The sequence below is a fragment of the Rhinopithecus roxellana genome, chromosome 9 (assembly GCF_007565055.1).
Source record: "Rhinopithecus roxellana isolate Shanxi Qingling chromosome 9, ASM756505v1, whole genome shotgun sequence".
In the NCBI taxonomy this organism is placed as follows: domain Eukaryota; kingdom Metazoa; phylum Chordata; class Mammalia; order Primates; family Cercopithecidae; genus Rhinopithecus; species Rhinopithecus roxellana.
Window position 1 is genome coordinate 85,834,900 of NC_044557.1, and position 19,340 is coordinate 85,854,239.

The following is a 19,340-nucleotide window of genomic DNA, read 5'->3' on the forward strand; positions in this document are numbered from 1 at the left end:
TTGATTGTGGCCATCCTGGTGTCTCATTGTAGTTTGGGTTTGCATGTCCCTTATAGCTAATGATGTGCATCTTTTCATGTGATTATTGTCATCTCTATATTTCTTTGAAAAAATATGTATTTAGATAGTTACTTATTTTTAAATTGGGTTGTCTTTTTGTCTTTTTATTGTTGAGTTGTAACAGTTTCTTTGCTTATTTTTTTTTTTGAGACGGAATCTTGCTTTGTTGTCCAGGCTGGAGTGCAGTGACGTGATCTTGGCTCACTGCAACCTCTACCACCTGGGTTCAAGCGATTCTCCTGCCTCAGCCTCCTGAGAATCTTGGATTACAGACACTTGCCACCATGCCTGGCTAATTTTCGTGTTTTCAGTAGAGATGAGGTTTCACCATTTTGACCAGGCTGGTCTTGAACTCCTGACCTCAGGTGATCCACCCACCTTGGCCTCCCAAAGTGTTGGGATTTCAGGCAGGAGCCACTGCACCTGGCCAGTAACGGTTTTTTATATATTCTATATATGAGTCCTTTATCTGATATATGATTAGCAAGATTTTTCTTTCGTTCTACGTGTTATCTTTTCATTTTCTTGATATGGCGTCCTTTGAAGCATACAAGTGTTAAATTTGGATGAAATCCAGTTAATGTTGTCTTTGTTCCTATGCTTTTGATGTCATATCTGCGACTTAAGATGCTATGTATAAACTTTACACCTAAAGCAATTTAATCTTCACGATTCTAGGAGACAGGTACTGTTGTTATCCCTAGTCTATAGATGGGGAAACTGAGATGCAGGAAGGTTCTCTGACTTGCTGAGTGAGGGTCATAGTTAGTAAGTGGTGAAGTGGGCATTCAAACCCATGAGTTTGCACCCAGGATTTATCCTCTTAACCACCATGCTCTATTGCTTTTTATAGGGAATCATTTATTGAAAACTCTTTGCTTATTTGATTTCTTGCCCCCCCACCCCTTTTTTTTGTCATGAGGGACCTCATCTCTTCATTCACCTTGCAGAGTTCAGCATAGGTTTATTTTTGGTCTGATGCAGGCAGAATCATTACTATCAGTTAATTTCTGCATTACTTACTCTCCAGTGATGGTTGTTGCTAGTTGACCTAACAAAGCCATTTAAGGCTTTTCTGCTCATCACACTAATAAAAGTAGCGCCATGACTATGGAAAGTTCAAAAACAGTATTTGATTGATTCCATTTCGTTAGCTAAAGGAAAACATCCCCAGTGTTAACACAGATCGTAAGCCTTTCTAGAATAGGGTCGTTGTCTTCCTTTTTTTCCTGTTGTTCGCTCATAGTGTCCAGCATAGTGCCTCATTGTCCAGCGGATTAGCTGGAGTATGGCGGTCTTCAGTCACTGTGGACAATGACAGAATTTTGACAACAGTATCTGTTGTTTGTTTCACAAGGGAAAAAATCATATAGAAGTATCTCTCAGAGGTACTGAAAAAGCCTGGAAGTTTTAAAAGACTTCCAGACAACAAAAATACACAAAGGCATTTTCACTGCGTTTAGATGTCTTAGATGTATTATGGTTATACAACAGAGTAAATTCGTTAACTAGATTTGACAAGTCATGTAATATTGATTACCTGTCATAATTAAAATATTCTGCCTCCATTAAAGTAATTAGTGCCCATGAGTAAACAAAAATAAACTAGCATTTATATGCAGCATGGGGTAGACTTTATATTATGTGTGTTCATGCATGTGTTTCTGTCTTTCAGAGAATGTGGCAGCTTTTCAACAATATTCTAACTTTAGAATTCTATTTAAAAAATCATCACTGTGGCTAGTGCACTTTGGGCTGAGTTTATCCTGTCTTATGCACCGAATTCCACTGTCTCCTAGGGAAAGATTTCCTTCCATTATATTGAGTTAATATCTGAATTACAGGAGCTGTGATACCTTGAATTGCTGGCCTTAAGCAAGCCTCTTGCTTCAACCTCCCAAAGCACTAGGAATTTAGGCGTGAGCCACAGTACCTGGCTGGTGCTGTGATTTCTAGGCCTATTCCTCTCCATGTGTTTAAAGTTGACTATCAAATGTGATTTTCTCTTTGTTGGGTTTTCTTTTCTTTTCTTTTTTTTTTAGACAGAGTCTCGCTCTGTCTCCCAGGCTGGAGTGCAGTGGCCCGATCGTGGCTCACTATAACCTCCGCCTCCTGGGTTCAAGTGATTCTCCTGCCTCAGCCTCCCAAGTAGCTGGGACTACAGGCATCTGCCACCATGCCCGGCTAGTTTTTGTATTTTCAGTAGAGACAGGGTTTCACCATATTGGCCAGGCTGGTCTTGAACTCCTGACCTTGTGATCCCCCCGCCTTGGCCTCCCAAAGTGCTGGAATTACAGGCATGAGCCACCACGCCTGGCTGTTTGTTGGGTTTTCATTAGTCAATTAGAACTTTTGAAAATGAATTTGTTTTTATATGTTATACACATTTCCCTAAGAACTTGATGGGTTTTTGCTTTTAAATTTTCCATTTATGAAAAACTTAAATATACTCTTATTTATAAGTTATTTTTCACTAGATATTTGTTTACCTCTTTTATTTTTATTTTATTTTTTATTTTTTATGAATTTATTTTTTTTTGAGACAGAGTCTCGCTCTGTCGCCCAGGCTGGAGTGCAGTGGCGCGATCTCAGCTCACTGCAAGCTCTGCCTTCCGGGTTCACGCCATTCTCCTGCCTCAGCCTTCCGAGTAGCTGGGACTAAGGCGCCCGCCACCTCGCCTGGCTAGTTTTTCATATTTTTTAGTAGAGACGGGGTTTCACTGTGTTAGCCAGGATGGTTTCGATCTCCTGACCTCGTGATCCGCCCGTCTCGGCCTCCCAAAGTGCTGGGATTACAGGCTTGAGCCACCGCGCCCGGCCTATTTTATTTTTTTGAGACAGAGTCTCACTGTGTCGCCCAGGCTGGAGTGCAGTGGCGCGATCTCGGCTCACTGCAAGCTCCGCCTCCCATGTTCAGGCCATTCTCCTGCCTCAGCCTCTCGAGTAGCTGGGACTACAGACTCCCGCCACCACACCTGGCTAGTTTTTTGTATTTTTAGTAGAGACGGAGTTTCACCGTGTTAGCCAGTATGGTCTTGATCTCCTGACCTGGTGATACGCCTGCCTTGGCCTCCCAAAGTGCTGGGATTACAGGTGTGAGCCACCGCGCCCGGTCTGTTTACCTCTTTATACATTTTTTTTTTTCCAAGGAGTAGGTGTGCATGTTTAAAAAATAACTTACACATGTAACAAACCTGCACATGTACCCCTTGAACATAAAATAAAAGTTGGAAAGAAAAAAAAAAGTAAAAACAAACCATATTTTTTCCTAATTGTAAAACTCATCTGCATTATAAAGAATTTAGAAAATAAAGGTAAAGAAAATAAATAAATTAAAACATTACCCATACCACCCCCACCCCAGGTAGGTCGTAGTAAATTTTGAAATTGGAAAGTATAGGTCTTCTAAATTTGTTACTTTCTTCTCAAGATAGTTTTGGTTATTCTGGATCCCTTGAATTTCCATATGAATTTTAGGATCAGATGGTCATTTTCTACAAAGAATCCAGCTGGGATTTTGATAGAGATTTGATAGAGAGTCTCCATACTGTTGATCAGTTTGGAGAATATTGCCATTTTAAGAAGATTAAATCTTCTAATCCATGGACATGGGATGTCTTTTCAACATTTACTTTCTTTAATTTTTTTAGCAATGTTTTGAGTTTTCAGAATATCATTTTATACTTTTTTTGGGGTTAATTTTTTTTTTTTATACTTCAATGGTAATGCTTTTTATTTTTTTATTTTATTTTATTTTATTTTTTATTATACATTAAGTTCTAGGGTACATGTGCATAATGTGCAGGTTTGTTACATATGTATACTTGTGCCATGTTAGTGTGCTGCACCCATCAACTCGTCAGCACCCATCAATTCATCATTTATATCATGTATAACTCCCCAATGCAATCCCTCCCCCCTCCCCCCTCCCCACGATAGGCCCCGGTGTGTGATGTTCCCCTTCCCAAGTCCAAGTGATCTCATTGTTCAGTTCCCACCTTTGAGTGAGAACATGCGGTGTTTGGTTTTCTGTTCTTGTGATAGTTTGCTAAGAATGATGGTTTCCAGCTGCATCCATGTCCCTACAAAGGATGCAAACTCATCCTTTTTTATGGCTGCATAGTATTCCATGGTGTATATGTGCCACATTTTCTTAATCCAGTCTGTCACTGATGGACATTTGGGTTGATTCCAAGTCTTTGCTATTGTGAATAGTGCCGCAATAAACATACGTGTGCATGTGTCTTTATAGCAGCATGATTTATAATCCTTTGGGTATATACCCAGTAGTGGGATGGCTGGGTCATATGGTACATCTAGTTCTAGATCCTTGAGGAATTGCCATACTGTTTTCCATAATGGTTGAACTAGTTTACAATCCCACCAACAGTGTAAAAGTGTTCCTATTTCTCCACATCCTCTCCAACACCTGTTGTTTCCTGACTTTTTAATGATTGCCATTCTAACTGGTGTGAGATGGTATCTCATTGTGGTTTTGATTTGCATTTCTCTGATGGCGAGTGACGATGAGCATTTTTTCATGTGTCTGTTGGCTGTATGAATGTCTTCTTTTGAGAAATGTCTGTTCATATCCTTTGCCCACTTTTTGATGGGGTTGTTTTTTTCTTGTAAATTTGTTTGAGTTCTTTGTAGATTCTGGATATTAGCCCTTTGTCAGATGAGTAGATTGCAAAAATTTTCTCCCATTCTGTAGGTTACCTGTTCACTCTGATGGTAGTTTCTTTTGCTGTGCAGAAGCTCTTTAGTTTAATTAGATCCCATTTGTCAATTTTGGCTTTTGCTGCCGTTGCTTTTGGTGTTTTAGACATGAAGTCCTTGCCCATGCCTATGTCCAGAATGGTATTACCTAGGTTTTCTTCTAGGGTTTTTATGGTATTAGGTCTAACATTTAAGTCTCTAATCCATCTTGATTTAATCTTCCTATAAGGAGTAAGGAAAGGATCCAGTTTCAGCTTTCTACTTATGGCTAGCCAATTTTCCCAGCACCATTTATTAAATAGGGAATCCCTTCCCCATTTCTTGTTTCTCTCAGGTTTGTCAAAGATCAGATGGCTGTAGATGTGTGGTATTATTTCTGAGGACTCTGTTCTGTTCCATTGGTCTATAGCTCTGTTTTGGTACCAGTACCATGCTGTTTTGGTTACTGTAGCCTTGTAGTATAGTTTGAAGTCAGGTAGCGTGATGCCTCCAGCTTTGTTCTTTTGACTTAGGATTGTCTTGGCAATGCGGGCTCTTTTTTGGTTCCATATGAACTTTAAAGCAGTTTTTTCCAATTCTGTGAAGAAAGTCATTGGTAGCTTGATGGGGATGGCATTGAATCTATAAATAACCTTGGGCAGTATGGCCATTTTCACGATATTGATTCTTCCTATCCATGAGCATGGTATGTTCTTCCATTTGTTTGTGTCCTCTTTGATTTCACTGAGCAGTGGTTTGTAGTTCTCCTTGAAGAGGTCCTTTACATCCCTTGTAAGTTGGATTCCTAGGTATTTTATTCTCTTTGAAGCAATTGTGAATGGAAGTTCATTCCTGATTTGGCTCTCTGTTTGTCTGTTACTGGTGTATAAGAATGCTTGTGATTTTTGCACATTCATTTTGTATCCTGAGATTTTGCTGAAGTTGTTTATCAGCTTAAGGAGATTTTGGGCTGAGACAATGGGGTTTTCTAAATATACAATCATGTCATCTTCAAACAGGGACAATTTGACTTCTTCTTTTCCTCACTGAATACCCTTGATTTCTTTCTCTTGCCTGATTGCCCTAGCCAGAACTTCCAACACTATGTTGAATAGGAGTGGTGAGAGAGGGCATCCCTGTCTTGTGCCAGTTTTCAAAGGGAATTTTTCCAGTTTTTGCCCTTTTAGTATGATATTAGCTGTGGGTTTGTCATAAATAGCTCTTATTATTTTGAGGTACGTTCCCTCAATACTGAATTTATTGAGCGTTTCTAGCATGAAGGGCTGTTGAATTTTGTCAAAAGTCTTTTCTGCATCTGTTGAAATAATCATGTGGTTCTTGTCTTTGGTTCTGTTTATATGCTGGATTACGTTTATTGATTTGCGAATGTTGAACCAGCCTTGCATCCCAGGGATGAAGCCCACTTGATCATGGTGGACAAGCTTTTTGATGTGCTGCTGAATCCGGTTTGCCAGTATTTTATTGAGGATTTTTGCATCGATGTTCATCAGGGATATTGGTCTAAAATTCTCTTTTTTTGTTGTGTTTCTGCCAGGCTTTGGTATCAGGATGATGTTGGCCTCATCAAATGAGTTAGGGAGGATTCCCTCTTTTTCTATTGATTGGAATAGTTTCAGAAGGAATGGTACCAGCTCCTCCTTGTACCTCTGGTAGAATTCAGCTGTGAATCCATCTGGTCCTGGACTTTTTTTGGTTGGTAGGCTATTAATTATTGCTGCAATTTCAGAGCCTGCTATTAGTCTATTCAGGGATTCAACTTCTTGCTGGTTTAGTCTTGGGAGAGTGTAAGTGTCCAGGAAATTATCCATTTCTTCTAGATTTTCTAGTTGATTTGCATAGAGGTGTTTATAGTATTCTCTGATGGTAGTTTGTATTTCTGTGGGGTCGGTGGTGATATCCCCTTTATCATTTTTTATTGTGTCTATTTGATTCCTTTCTCTTTTCTTCTTTATTAGTCTTGCTAGCAGTCTATCAATTTTGTTGATCTTTTTAAAAAACCAACTCCTGGATTCATTGATGTTTTGGAGGGTTTTTTGTGTCTCTATCTCCTTCATTTCTGCTCTGATCCTAGTTATTTCTTGCCTTCTGCTAGCTTTTGAATGTGTTTGCTCTTGCCTCTCTAGTTCTTTTAATTGTGATGTTAGAGTGTCAATTTTAGATCTTTCCAGCTTTCTCTTGTGGGCATTTAGTGCTATAAATTTCCCTCTACACACTGCTTTAAATGTGTCCCAGAGATTCTGGTATGTTGTGTCTTTGTTCTCATTGGTTTCAAAGAACATCTTTATTTCTGCCTTCATTTCATTATGTACCCAGTAGTCATTCAGGAGCAGGTTGTTCAGTTTCCATGTAGTTGAGCAGTTTTGATTGAGTTTCTTAGTCCTGAGTTCTAGTTTGATTGCACTGTGGTCTGAGAGACAGTTTGTTATAATTTCTGTTCTTTTACATTTGCTGAGGAGTGCTTTACTTCCAATTATGTGGTCAATTTTGGAATAAGTGTGATGTGGTGCTGAGAAGAGTGTATATTCTGTTGATTTGTGGTGGAGAGTTCTATAGATGTCTATTAGGTCCGCTTGGTGCAGAGATGAGTTCAATTCCTGGATATCCTTGTTAACTTTCTGTCTCGTTGATCTGTCTAATGTTGACAGTGGAGTGAAGTCTCCCATTATTATTGTATGGGAGTCTAAGTCTCTTTGTAAGTCTCTAAGGACTTGCTTTATGAATCTGGGTGCTCCTGTATTGGATACATATATATTTAGGATAGTTAGCTCTTCCTGTTGAATTGATCCCTTTACCATTATGTAATGGCCTTCTTTGTCTCTTTTGATCTTTGATGGTTTAAAGTCTGTTTTATCAGAGACTAGTATAGCAACCCCTGCTTTTTTTTGTTCTGCATTTGCTTGGTAGATCTTCCTCCATCCCTTTATTTTGAGCCTATGTATGTCTCTGCATGTGAAATGGGTCTCCTGAATACAGCAGACTGATGGGTCTTGACTCTTTATCCAGTTTGCCAGTCTGTGTCTTTTAATTGGAGCATTTAGTCCATTTACATTTAAGGTTAATATTGTTATGTGTGACCTTGATCCAGCCGTTATGATATTAACTGGTTATTTTGCTCGTTAGTTGATGCAGTTTCTTCCTAGCCTCGATGGTCTTTACATTTTTGCATGTTTTTGCAATGGCTGGTACCGGTTGTTCCTTTCCATGGTTAGGGCTTCCTTCAGGGTCTCTTGTAAGGCAGGCCTGGTGGTGACAAAATCTCTAAGCATTTGCTTATCTGTAAAGGATTTTATTTCTCCTTCACTGATGAAACTTAGTTTGGCTGGATATGAAATTCTGGGTTTAAAATTCTTTTCTTAAGAACGTTGAATATTGGCCCCCACTCTCTTCTGGCTTGTAGAGTTTCTGCCGAGAGATCTGCTGTTAGTCTGATGGGCTTTCCTTTGTGGGTAACCCGACCTTTCTCTCTGGCTGCCCTTAAGATTCTTTCCTTCCTTTCAACTTTGGTGAATCTGGCAATTATGTGTCTTGGAGTTGCTCTTCTCGAGGAGTATCTTTGTGGCGTTCTCTGTATTTTCTGAATTTGAATGTTGGCCTGCCCTACTAGGTTGGGGAAGTTCTCCTGGATAATATCCTGAAGAGTGTTTTCCAACTTGGTTCCATTTTCCCCCTCACTTTCAGGCACCCCAATCAGACGTAGATTTGGTCTTTTTACATAATCCCATACTTCTTGCAGGCTTTGTTCATTTCTTTTTCTTCTTTTTTCTTTTGGTTTCTCTTCTCGCTTCATTTCATTCATTTGATCCTCAATCGCTGATACTCTTTCTTCCAGTTGATCGAGTCGGTTACTGAAGCTTGTGCATTTGTCACGTATTTCTCGTGTCATGGTTTTCATCTCTGTCATTTCGTTTATGACCTTCTCTGCATTAATTCTTCTACTCTTTTTTCAAGATTTTTAGTTTCTTTGTGCTGGGTACGTAATTCCTCCTTTAGCTCTGAGAATTTTGATGGACTGAAGCCTTCTTCTCTCATCTCGTCAAAGTCATTCTCTGACCAGCTTTGATCCGTTGCTGGCGATGGGCTGCGCTCCTTTGCAGGGGGAGATGCGCTCTTATTTTTTGAATTTCCAGCTTTTCTGCCCTGCTTTTTCCCCATCTTTGTGGTTTTATCTGCCTCTGGTCTTTGATGATGGTGACGTACTGATGGGGTTTTGGTATAGGTGTTCTTCCTGTTTGATAGTTTTCCTTCTAACAGTCAGGACCCTCAGCTGTAGGTCTGTTGGAGATTGCTTGAGGTCCACTCCAGACCCTGTTTGCCTGGGTATCAGCAGCAGAGGTTGCAGAAGATAGAATATTGCTGAACAGCGAGTGTACCTGTCTGATTCTTACTTTGGAAACTTCCTCTCAGGGGTGTACTCCATCCTGTGAGGTGTGGGGTGTCAGACTGCCCCTAGTGGGGGATGTCTCCCAGTTAGGCTACTCAGGGGTCAGGGACCCACTTGAGCAGGCAGTGTGTCCGTTCTCAGATCTCAACCTCCGTGTTGGGAGATCCACTGCTCTCTCCAAAGCTGTCAGACAGAGTCGTTTGCGTCTGCAAAGGTTTTGCTGCTTTTGTTGTTGTTGTTGTTGTTAACTGTGCCCTGTCCCCAGAGGTGGCGTCTACAGAGACAGGCAGGTTTTCTTGAGCTGCTGTGAGCTCCACCCAGTTCGAGCTTCCCAGCGGCTTTGTTTACCTACTTAAGCCTCAGCAATGGCGGGCGCCCCTCCCCCAGCCTCGCTGCTGCCTTGGGGTTAGATCGCAGACTGCTGTGTTAGCAATGAGGGAGGCTCCATGGGCGTGGGACCCTCCCGGCCAGGTGTGGGATATATTCTCCTGGTGTGCCCGTTTGCTTAAAGCGCAGTATTGGGGTGGGAGTTACCCAATTTTCCAGGCGTTGTGTGTCTCAGTTCCCCTGGCTAGGAAAAGGGATTCCCTTTTCCCTTGCGCTTCCCAGGTGAGGCGATGCGTCGCCCTGCTTCAGCTCTGGCTGGTCGGGCTGCAGCAACTGACCAGCACCGATTGTCCGGCACTCCCTAGTGAGATGACCCCAGTACCTCAGTTGAAAATGCAGAAATCACCGGTCTTCTGTGTCGCTCGCACTGGGAATTGGAGACTGGAGCTGTTCCTATTCGGCTATCTTGCTCCACCCCCTTTTTGGGGTTAAATTTACTCCTAAGTATTTTATTCTTTTTCATGCTATTGTAAACGGAATTCTTTTCTTGATTTCATTTTCACGTGGTTCATTGCAATTATATGGAAACACATTTTTTTTTGTGTGTATTGGTTTTATATCCTTCAAATTTGTGGATCTCATTTCTTAGCTCTAAAAGTTTTTTGGTTGATTTTTTAGGATTTTCTAGAGGCGGGATCATGTCATTTGAAAAGAGAGAGAGTTTTTCTATTTTTTTTTTTTTTTTGAGGCGGAGTCTTGCTCTCTCGCCCAGGCTGGAGTGCAGTGGCACGATCTCGGCTCACTGCAAGCTCCGCCTCCCGGGTTCAGTTTTACGCCGTTCTCCTGCCTCAGCCTCCTGAGTAGCTGGGACTACAGAAGCCTGCCACCACACCCGGCTAGTTTTTTGTATTTTTTAGTACAGACCTGGTTTCACCATGTTAGCCAGGGTGGTCTCGATCTCCTGACCTCGTGATCCGCCTGTCTCAGCCTCCCAAAGTGGTGGGATTACAGGCTTGAGCCACCGCGCCTGGCCTTTTTTTTTTTTTGAGACGGAGTCTGGCTCTGTCGCCCAGGCTGGAGTGCAGTGGCCGGATCTCAGCTCACTGCAAGCTCCGCCTCCCGGGTTTAGGCTATTCTTCTGCCTTAGCCTCCCGAGTAGCTGGGACTACAGGCGCCTGCTACTTCGTCCGGCTAGTTTTTTTTTATATTTTTTAGTAGAGATGGGGTTTCACCATGTTAGCCAGGATGGTCTCGATCTCCTGACCTCGTGATCCGCCCGTCTCGGCCTCCCAAAGTGCTGGGATTACAGGCTTGAGCCACCGCGCCTGGCCTTTTTTTTTTTTTTTTTTTGAGATGAAGCCTCGTTCTATTGCCCAGGCTGGAGTGCAGTTGCTGATCTTGGCTCACTGCGACCTCCGCCTCCCAGGTTCAAGTGATTCTACTACTGCCTCAGCCTCTCGAGTAGCTGGGACTACAGTTATGTGCCACTACGCCCAGCTAACTTTTGTATTTTTAGTAGAGACGGGGTTTTACTATGTTGGCCAGGCTGATCTTGAACACCTGACCTCAGTCAGTCTACCCTTCTTGGCCTCACAAAGTGCTGGGATTACAGGTGTGAGCCACTGCACCTGGCCTTGCGTCTATATTCATAAGAAATGTGGGTCTGAAGTTTTCTTTTGATGTCTTTTTCTGGTTTTGGTATTAGGGCAACATTAGCCTCATATAATGAATTGGTCGATGTTCCTTCCTCTTATGTTTTCTGAAAGAGTTTATGAAGAATTTGTGTTAATTTGTCCTTACATATTTGGTAGAATTCACCATTGAAGACAGCTGTACCTGGCTTTATTTTATTTTATTTTTATTATACTTTAAGTTTTGGGATATACATGCAGAATGTGCAGGTTTGTCATATAGGTATACATGTGCCATAGTGGTTTGCTGCATCCATCAATCTGTCATCTACATTAAGTATTTCTCCTAAAGCTATCCCTCCCCTAGTTCCCCCATTCCCCTACAGGCCCCGGTGTGTGATGTTCCCCTCCCTGTGTTCATGTGTTCTCATTGTTCAGCTCCCACTTATGAGTGAGAACATGTGGTGTTTGGTTTTCTGTTCCTGTGTTAGTTTGCTGAGAATGATGGTTTCCAGCTTCATCTATGTCCCTGAAAAGGACATGAACTCATCCTTTTTTATGGCTGCATAGAATTCCATGGTGTATATGTGCCCCATTTTCTTAATCCAGTCTGTCATTGATGGGCATTTGGGTTGGTTCCAAGTCTTTGCTATTGTGAACAGTGCTGCAGGAAACATACGTGTGCATGTGTCTTTATAGTAGAATGATTTATAATCCTTTGGGTATATACCCAGTAATGGGATTGCTGGGTCAAATGATGTTTCTGGTTGTAGATCCTTGAGGAATCACCGCACTGTCTTCCACAATGGTTGAACTAATTTACACTCCCACCAATAGTGTAAAGGTGTTCCTGTTTCTCCACATGCTCTCCAACATCTGTTGTTTTTACTGATCGCCATTCTAACTGGTGTGAGATGGTATCTCATTGTGGTTTTGATTTGCATTTCTCTAATGACCAGTGATGATGAACTTTTTTCATATGTTCGTTGGCCACATAAATGTCTTCTGTTGAGAGGTGTCTGTTCATATCCTTTGCCCACTTTTTGATGGGGTTGTTTTTTTTTGTAAATTTGTTTAAGTTCTTTGTAGATTCTGGATATTAGCCCTTTGTCAGATAGATAGATTGCAAAAGTTTTCTCCCATTCTGTAGGTTGCCTGTTGACTCTGATGATAGTTTCTTTTCCTGTGTAGAAGCTCTCTAGTTTAATTAGATCCCATTTGTCAATTTTGGCTTTTGTTGCCACTGCTTTTGGTGTTTTAGTCATGAAGTCTTTGCCCGTGCCTATGTCCGAATGGTATTGTCTGGGTTTTCTTCTAGGACTTTTATGATTTTAGGTCCTATGTTTAAGTCTTTAATCTATCTTGAGTTAATTTTTGTATAAGATGTAAGGAAGGGGTCCAGTTTCAGTTTTCTGCATATGGCTAGCCAGTTTTCCCAACACCATTTATTAAATAGGGAATCTTTCCCCCATTGCTTGTTTTTGTCAGGTTTGTCAAAAATCAGATGGTTGTAGATGTGTGGCATTATTTCTGCAGCCTCTGTTCTATTCCATTGGTCTATATATCTCTTTTGGTACCAGTACCATGCTGTTTTGGTTACTGTAGCCTTGTAGTATAGTTTGAATTCAGGTAGCGTGATGCCCCTAGCTTTGTCCTTTTTGTTTAGGATTGTCTTGGCTATATGGGCTCTTTTTTGGTTCCATATGAAATTTAAAGTAGTTTTTTTCTAATTTTGTGAAGAAAGTCAATGGTAGCTTGAAGGGGATAGCATCGAATCTATAAATTACTTTGGGCAGTATGGCCATTTTCACGATATTGATTCTTCCTATCCATGAGCATGGTATGTTCTTCCATTTGTTTGTATCTTCTCTTATTTCCTTTAACAGTGGTTTGTAGTTCTCCTTGAAGAGGTCCTTCACATCCCTTGTAAGTTGTATTCCTAGATATTTATTCTCTTTGTAGCAATTGTGAATGAGAGTTCACTGATGATTTGGCTCTCTGTTTGTCTATTATTGTGTACTTGGCTTTTTTTTCTGGGAGATTTTTTTGATTATTGATTCGATCACTTTATTTGTTATGGGTCTATTTAGATTTTGTAGATCTTCTTGAGTTGGGTTTAGTAGATTGTGTCTTTCTGGGAATTTGCCTATCTCATCTAAATGATATAATTCATTGGTGTATGATTGTTCACAATATTGTCTTACAAGTTATTTCTGTAAGGTTGGCAGTAATGTCTATTCTTTCAGCTCTGATTTTAGTAACTTGATTCTCCTCTCTTCCTAGCTAGTTCATAATTTTGTGGTTGTTTTAAGAATGAACGTTTGGTTTTGTTGACCTTTTCTCTATTGGTTTTCAATCTCCCTTTCGTTTATTTCATGCCATTGCCCTCCAGCGCCACTGCACTCCAGCTTCGGTGACAGAGAGAGACTCTATCTCAAAAGAAAAAAAGAAAAAAAGAAATTAAGTTAACAAATTAGCCCTCATGACTGGAGATGCCCTTTGTTTAAAAGATGGAGGGAACACTTGTTCCTTCTCCTTGGAGGGGATTTCCCTCTTATGCTTTGATCATTTACTTCTCAGAGAAGAGATGAGATACCATATGAAGAATGAAAAACCCACTTCATTCTTACACCCCCACCACCATTTCTCCAAGGGAAAAAGAGAGAGTAAAACTCAACAATGTAAAAATAATTCATTGGTGCTAATGAAATAAATCAAGACCCCTTGTCACTTATTAAATATTAACTTATGCTAGAAACAAATGTATTATAAGCATGAAAAGCACACAAAGCACCACACTTCTGTGGTTAAGAACATAGGCCCGAGATGGCCTCCTACTTGGGGTTACCAGCTCTGTAATTGTGAGAACTAGTAAGGAGATTTAACCTCTCTAGGATCTTGTCTCCTCACCTGCAGAGATGGGGTACACTAAGAATACTCTCATAGAGTTGCTGTAGGTGATGACACGTGTGGATGTTCCTTACATGGGTCCTGCTTCCGCTGAGTGTGAAAAAATACCGCTTTTGCCCGGATGGCATTATAACAACCTGTGTGAATGCACTCTGCTCGAAGGGATGCCTGGTGCCTGGGGGATGGAATTCTCAATTCTCTACCCACAGTTGATGTCACTCGGTCTTGCTGATTTGGATCTATTCTTTAAAAAGTGCATATTTGAGATCTATTTTTCCAAGCATGCCCTTTTCTATTATTATTTATCATTCTTCCCTGTTGTCTCTTGCTATGATTTTCACAAAGTCAGCAGGAAACAAAGTCCTAAACCACCTGCCTCGTCACAGTTCTGTCACAGCTCTTTCTTTCCTTACCAGAAGAGGATTTTGCTTATGAAATGTTTTGTTCCCCTTTTCTTAGAGTTCTCTGTCCATTTGTCCATCCATCTCTCCACTTATCTGTTTATTCTTCTGTCTTGTTCCAAAAAACCTTTTGAGGCAGCTTACAGAATTAGAGAACAAACAATAAGCAGATGAAAACACTGGACCAAGATTAGAAACCAAGGGTAAGAAGTGAGCTGCATGGGTGCGAGGCCAGCGTGAGATGCACGTCTTTGGCTTTGTGAGGTTATACAGGTGGGTGGCAGGCTCATCCCGGAGCCTCCCAGCAGCGCAAGGGAAACAGGATTTGTGGGAGATGCTCACTCTCTGTAAGCTAAACAAGTGGTTTCATAGAAGCCCAGCTTTTCCTGCTATTGAGGTTTAGGAGAATATTTTTTGAGTGTTCTGTTAAGTCACTGAATATTTTATCTGTATTTTTTTTCTGCCAGAGTTCTCTGTGTAGTTGGTTATATTCTTTAAATGGAAGTTTCTCCAAAATGCTTGCCCATGTGGGTTTGGTGGCTAGGGAATCAGATGCTTCTGCTTATTGATAGGAGTTGGTCAGAAATAGAAAATGACAGAAACAGAAAGCATACTATCATTTATAATTTTCTTTTTTTAAATATGCTGTATGGTTCAGAACATGCTTTTGCATAGTTGATCTCCTTTGAGGATGCGGGGTGGTGCCTTTCTAACATGAAGAGCTTCAAGCTGTGAGAGAATGCATGCTGACTTCATCGTTGCCTTTAAGACAATTGAGCTGGTTACTGTAAATATGTTACTTTTATGTAATGCATTTCATGTTCTTCAATAAAAAATTTCAAAAGGGAGGAAAACTTATTTTGAGTTAACTAACATTTAGTAGAATACTTTGATAGCAAGACTATTATAGGAAGCATATAAGCTGTGAAGACTAAACACATTATTTAAATTTCAGTAGGGCATATTTAAGTTTTATCTTATTCCTGCTCCTCTTTAACAAAGAAATAATACTGAAAAGGCAAAAGATTATTTCTTTTCTTCCTCTTGGTTTGCAGGTGCCCTCACCACCAATGGCATCAATCCTGACACCAGTACTGAGATCGGACGTGCTAAGAACTGCCTTAGCCCTGAAGACATAATTGACAAGTATAAAGAGGCGATTTCCTATTACAGCAAGGTGATTTTATGGCTTTGTGAATTTTTTACACAGTTGTGTTGTTTTAGTCAGAAGTTCCCATTTTACATTGTGTAATGCTGCAGTGTCTCTTAATTATTTATTTCTGTAAGTATTCATGTCTTGCTCTCTAATGCATAGTGCTATATGCCTAAAATGTTTTCTTTTTCTGATTTAGAACAGTATAGGTTTAGTATAATAAATTTGGAAAAGGGAGAAAAAGGGCTACCATGGCCCCCGTACTCACAGATAATGATTGTTATTATTTTATATCTATTTTCGACTGAGCGCAGTGGCTCACGCCTGTAATCCCAGCACTTTGGGAGGCCGAGGTGGGCAGATCACGAGGTCAGGAGATCGAGACTATCCTGGTTAACATGATGAAACCTTGTCTCTACTAAAAATATGAAAAATTAGCCATGCGTGGTGGCGGGCGCCTGTAGTACCAGCTACTCAGGAGGCTGAGGCAGGAGAACGGCTTGAACCTGGGAGGCGGAGCTTGCAGTGAGCTGAGATCGCGCCACTGCACTCCAGCCTGGGTGACAGAGCAAGACTCCATCTCAAAAAAATAAAAAAATTGTATCTATTTTCTGGTTCTTTTATCAATGTATATTGTTTACATTATAAGAAATGGAGCATACTTTACTTATGTACTGTGTGGTGACCCATTTTTTTTCATTTGGCATAGTTTGTGTTTTCTATGCTATTGAAATCTTCCATGGCATAATTTTCAGTGACCTGTAGAGCATTCTATCTTATGGAGGCACCCTTCTTTTTAGTTTGGATTGAAAACAATTTCGCATTCCAAATGTACTTACCAAAATACTGAAAAAGAAAAGTTGTGCTGAAGAGTGGCATCAAGTAAAAAATGAAAGTCCTCTACCTTCTCTACTCTTACTAACAACTTGGTTTATTGGTTATCAACAACTTGGTCCATAGCCCCCTTACCTTTATGCCTATGAGACACACACACACATGCATGTACTCATGCATGCTCAGACACACGCACACACATATATGTACACACACATGCTCACACACACGCACACACATGCATGTATACACACATGCTCACACACACACGCATATCCTATTTACAAAAATGGGATCATACTATGTTATCCTGCAGCTTGCTTTACCCACTCAGCAGTATATCATAGACCATAGGTGTGCTCTCGCCTCCAGACCTGCTTGCTTCTTTCAGAGCATGTGGAAAAGTTTTCTAAAATTCTGCTTCCTTCTTTCAGAGAGTGTGGAAAGGTTTTCCAAAATGTGGATGTAGTCATGTATTCATGAAGACATTTTGTGAGACATGCTCATACACAGCACCTACAAAGAGATGAAATGCTTGCTCTGACACATTTCACAGCTTGCCTTAATTTGCTTAATTATTCTCTTGTGGGTGGATACTTAGGGTTTCTCACTTTTTCACTGTGAATGAGAAAAAATGCTTTACCAAACATTTTTGCCCCTATATTCTTGTGTTCTTGTATCAGTATTCCTTTAGGTTCAATTTTTATAGAAATCTATCCTGGATATAATATTAACATTTATCATAGATTATGTTCAAGTTAGTCTCCAAATTCCTTTTCTAATAGAGAGTGAAAAGATGTAGAATTATTTATTTTACCAATCCTGTTACTGATTGTTATTTATTTCTGTTTTTTCTTCCCCCTATTGTAAACAGTTCTCTGACAAATACCTCTATACATACATCTTTTTGGACTGCCTTTTTTTTAAGGGAACAATTCCTAGAAGTTGACTTGAGTTAAAGAATATATGTTTTTTTGGCCTGGCACAGTGACTCACGCCCACCAGTAATTGCAGCACTTTGGGAGGCTGATGTAGGCAGATTGCCTGAGCTCAGGAGTTTGAGACCACCCCGGGCAACATGGTGAAACCCTGTCTCTTCTAAAATACAAAAAATTAGCCAGATGTCGTGGTGTGTACCTGTAGTCCCAGCTACTTGGGAGGCTGAGGCTCAAGAATCACTTGAGCCCTGGAGGCAGAAGTTGCAGTGAACTGAGGTTGTGCCACTGTACTCCAGCTTAGGCTACAGAGTGAGATTCTGTCTCAAAAAAAAAAAAAAAGTATACTTTTCTTAAAGAGTTATATATTCCTGTATTGTCCTACAAAAAAGTTATTAACAATTTACTCCTCCATAAACAAATACCAGCTATTATTTTTAATAAATACTTGCCAATACAGCTGAGTGCAGTGGCTCATGCCATTAATTCCAGCACTTCGGGAGGCCGAGGCAGGCGGCCTTGAGGCCAGGAGTTTGGTATTATGCTTAGAAATACCTTTTTTTTTTTTGAGACAGTGTCTTGCTCTGTTGCCCAGGCTGGAGTGTAGTAGCATGATCTGGGCTCACTGCAACCTCCACCTCCTGGATTCAAGTGATTTCTCCTGCCTCAACCTCCTGAGTAGCTGGGACTACAGGTGCGAGCCACCACACCTGGCTAATTTTTTATATATTTAGTAGACATGGAGTTTCACCATGTGGGCCAGGCTGGTCTTGAACTCCTGACCTCAAATGATCTGCTCTCCTTGGCCTCCCAAAGTTCTGGGATTACAGGCGTTGGCCACTGCACCTGGCTTGCTTAGAAATACTTTCTTAATGATAGATTAAAACTCTTTTCCTTGGTTTCTTAATCTCTGAAATGACGATGATAACAGTACCCGTCATCTCATAGAGCTGTTGTTCAGATAAGCTGAGATAATATATGCAAACATGTATTTGTATTCACTGTTATTAGCATTTAAAATATTTCTATAATTATCTGATTATCTGTAGTTTATTTTGTGTGTATTATGACATAAGAATACAATTTATTTTTTCCAGGTCATTACCTCATTGTTGCACCATGATGTATTGAATTCATATTTGTTTCTTTTTGATTTGAATTCTCACCTGTACTAAATACTTTCACATACTTGTGTCTGTTTATTAACTTTTCATTCCTTTCTATAAATCTTTCTTTTCTTACTTCAGCACATGTTTTATCTTAATTTTAGTGGTTTACTTGATATCTAAGAGTGTTTCTTTCTTTCTTTGTTTTTTTTTTTTTTTTTTTTTGTTTTGAGACCAGGTTTTGCTCTGTTGCCCAGGGTGGAGTGCAGTGGCATTATCACGGTTCATTGCAGCCTTGATCTCCCAGGTTCAGGTGATCCTCCCACCTCTGCCTCCCTCTGTGCTGGGACTACAGGTGTGCAACACCACGCCCAGCTATTTTTTTTTGTATTTTTTGTAGAGATGGGGTTTCACCATGTTGCCTGGGCTTGTCTTGAACTTCTGGCTCAAGCAGTCTGCCTGCTTCAGGTCTCCCAAAGTGCTGGGGTTACAGGTGTGAGCCACTGCGCCCACCATTTTTTTTTTTTTTTGAGACAGGGTCTTGCTCTGTTGCCCAGTCTGGAGTGTAGTAGTATGATCATAGCTCACTGTAACCTCAAACTCCTTCAGTCAACCAGTCTTCCCATCCTCATCCTCCTACCTCACTCAGCCTCACTCAGATGACCAAGTAGCTGTAACTACAGGTGCATGCCACTGCGCCTGGCTAGTTTTTTATTTTTTATTTGTAATGATGGGGTCTCTCTATGTTGCCCAGGCTGGTCTGGAACTCCTGGCCTCAAGCAGTCTTCCCACCATGGCCTCCTGAGACACGGGGATTACGGGCCTAAGCCACTACACATAACCTCCCAGAATAAAACATATCGAAAGCCCCATCCAAACTCTA

At 40.7% G+C, this 19,340-nt stretch overlaps 1 protein-coding gene across 3 annotated transcripts in view; it reads left to right on the forward strand.

Moving 5' to 3' along the window:
- TRAPPC9 (trafficking protein particle complex 9) overlaps window positions 1–19,340 on the forward strand; it is a 735,254-nt gene that overhangs the window by 40,615 nt on the left and 675,299 nt on the right. For all 3 annotated transcript variants that reach the window (XM_030937644.1, XM_030937642.1, XM_030937643.1), the window contains one exon: window positions 15,485–15,606. In XM_030937644.1, coding sequence (XP_030793504.1) covers window positions 15,485–15,606 — 122 coding nt within the window. The remainder of the gene's footprint in view (window positions 1–15,484; window positions 15,607–19,340) is intronic.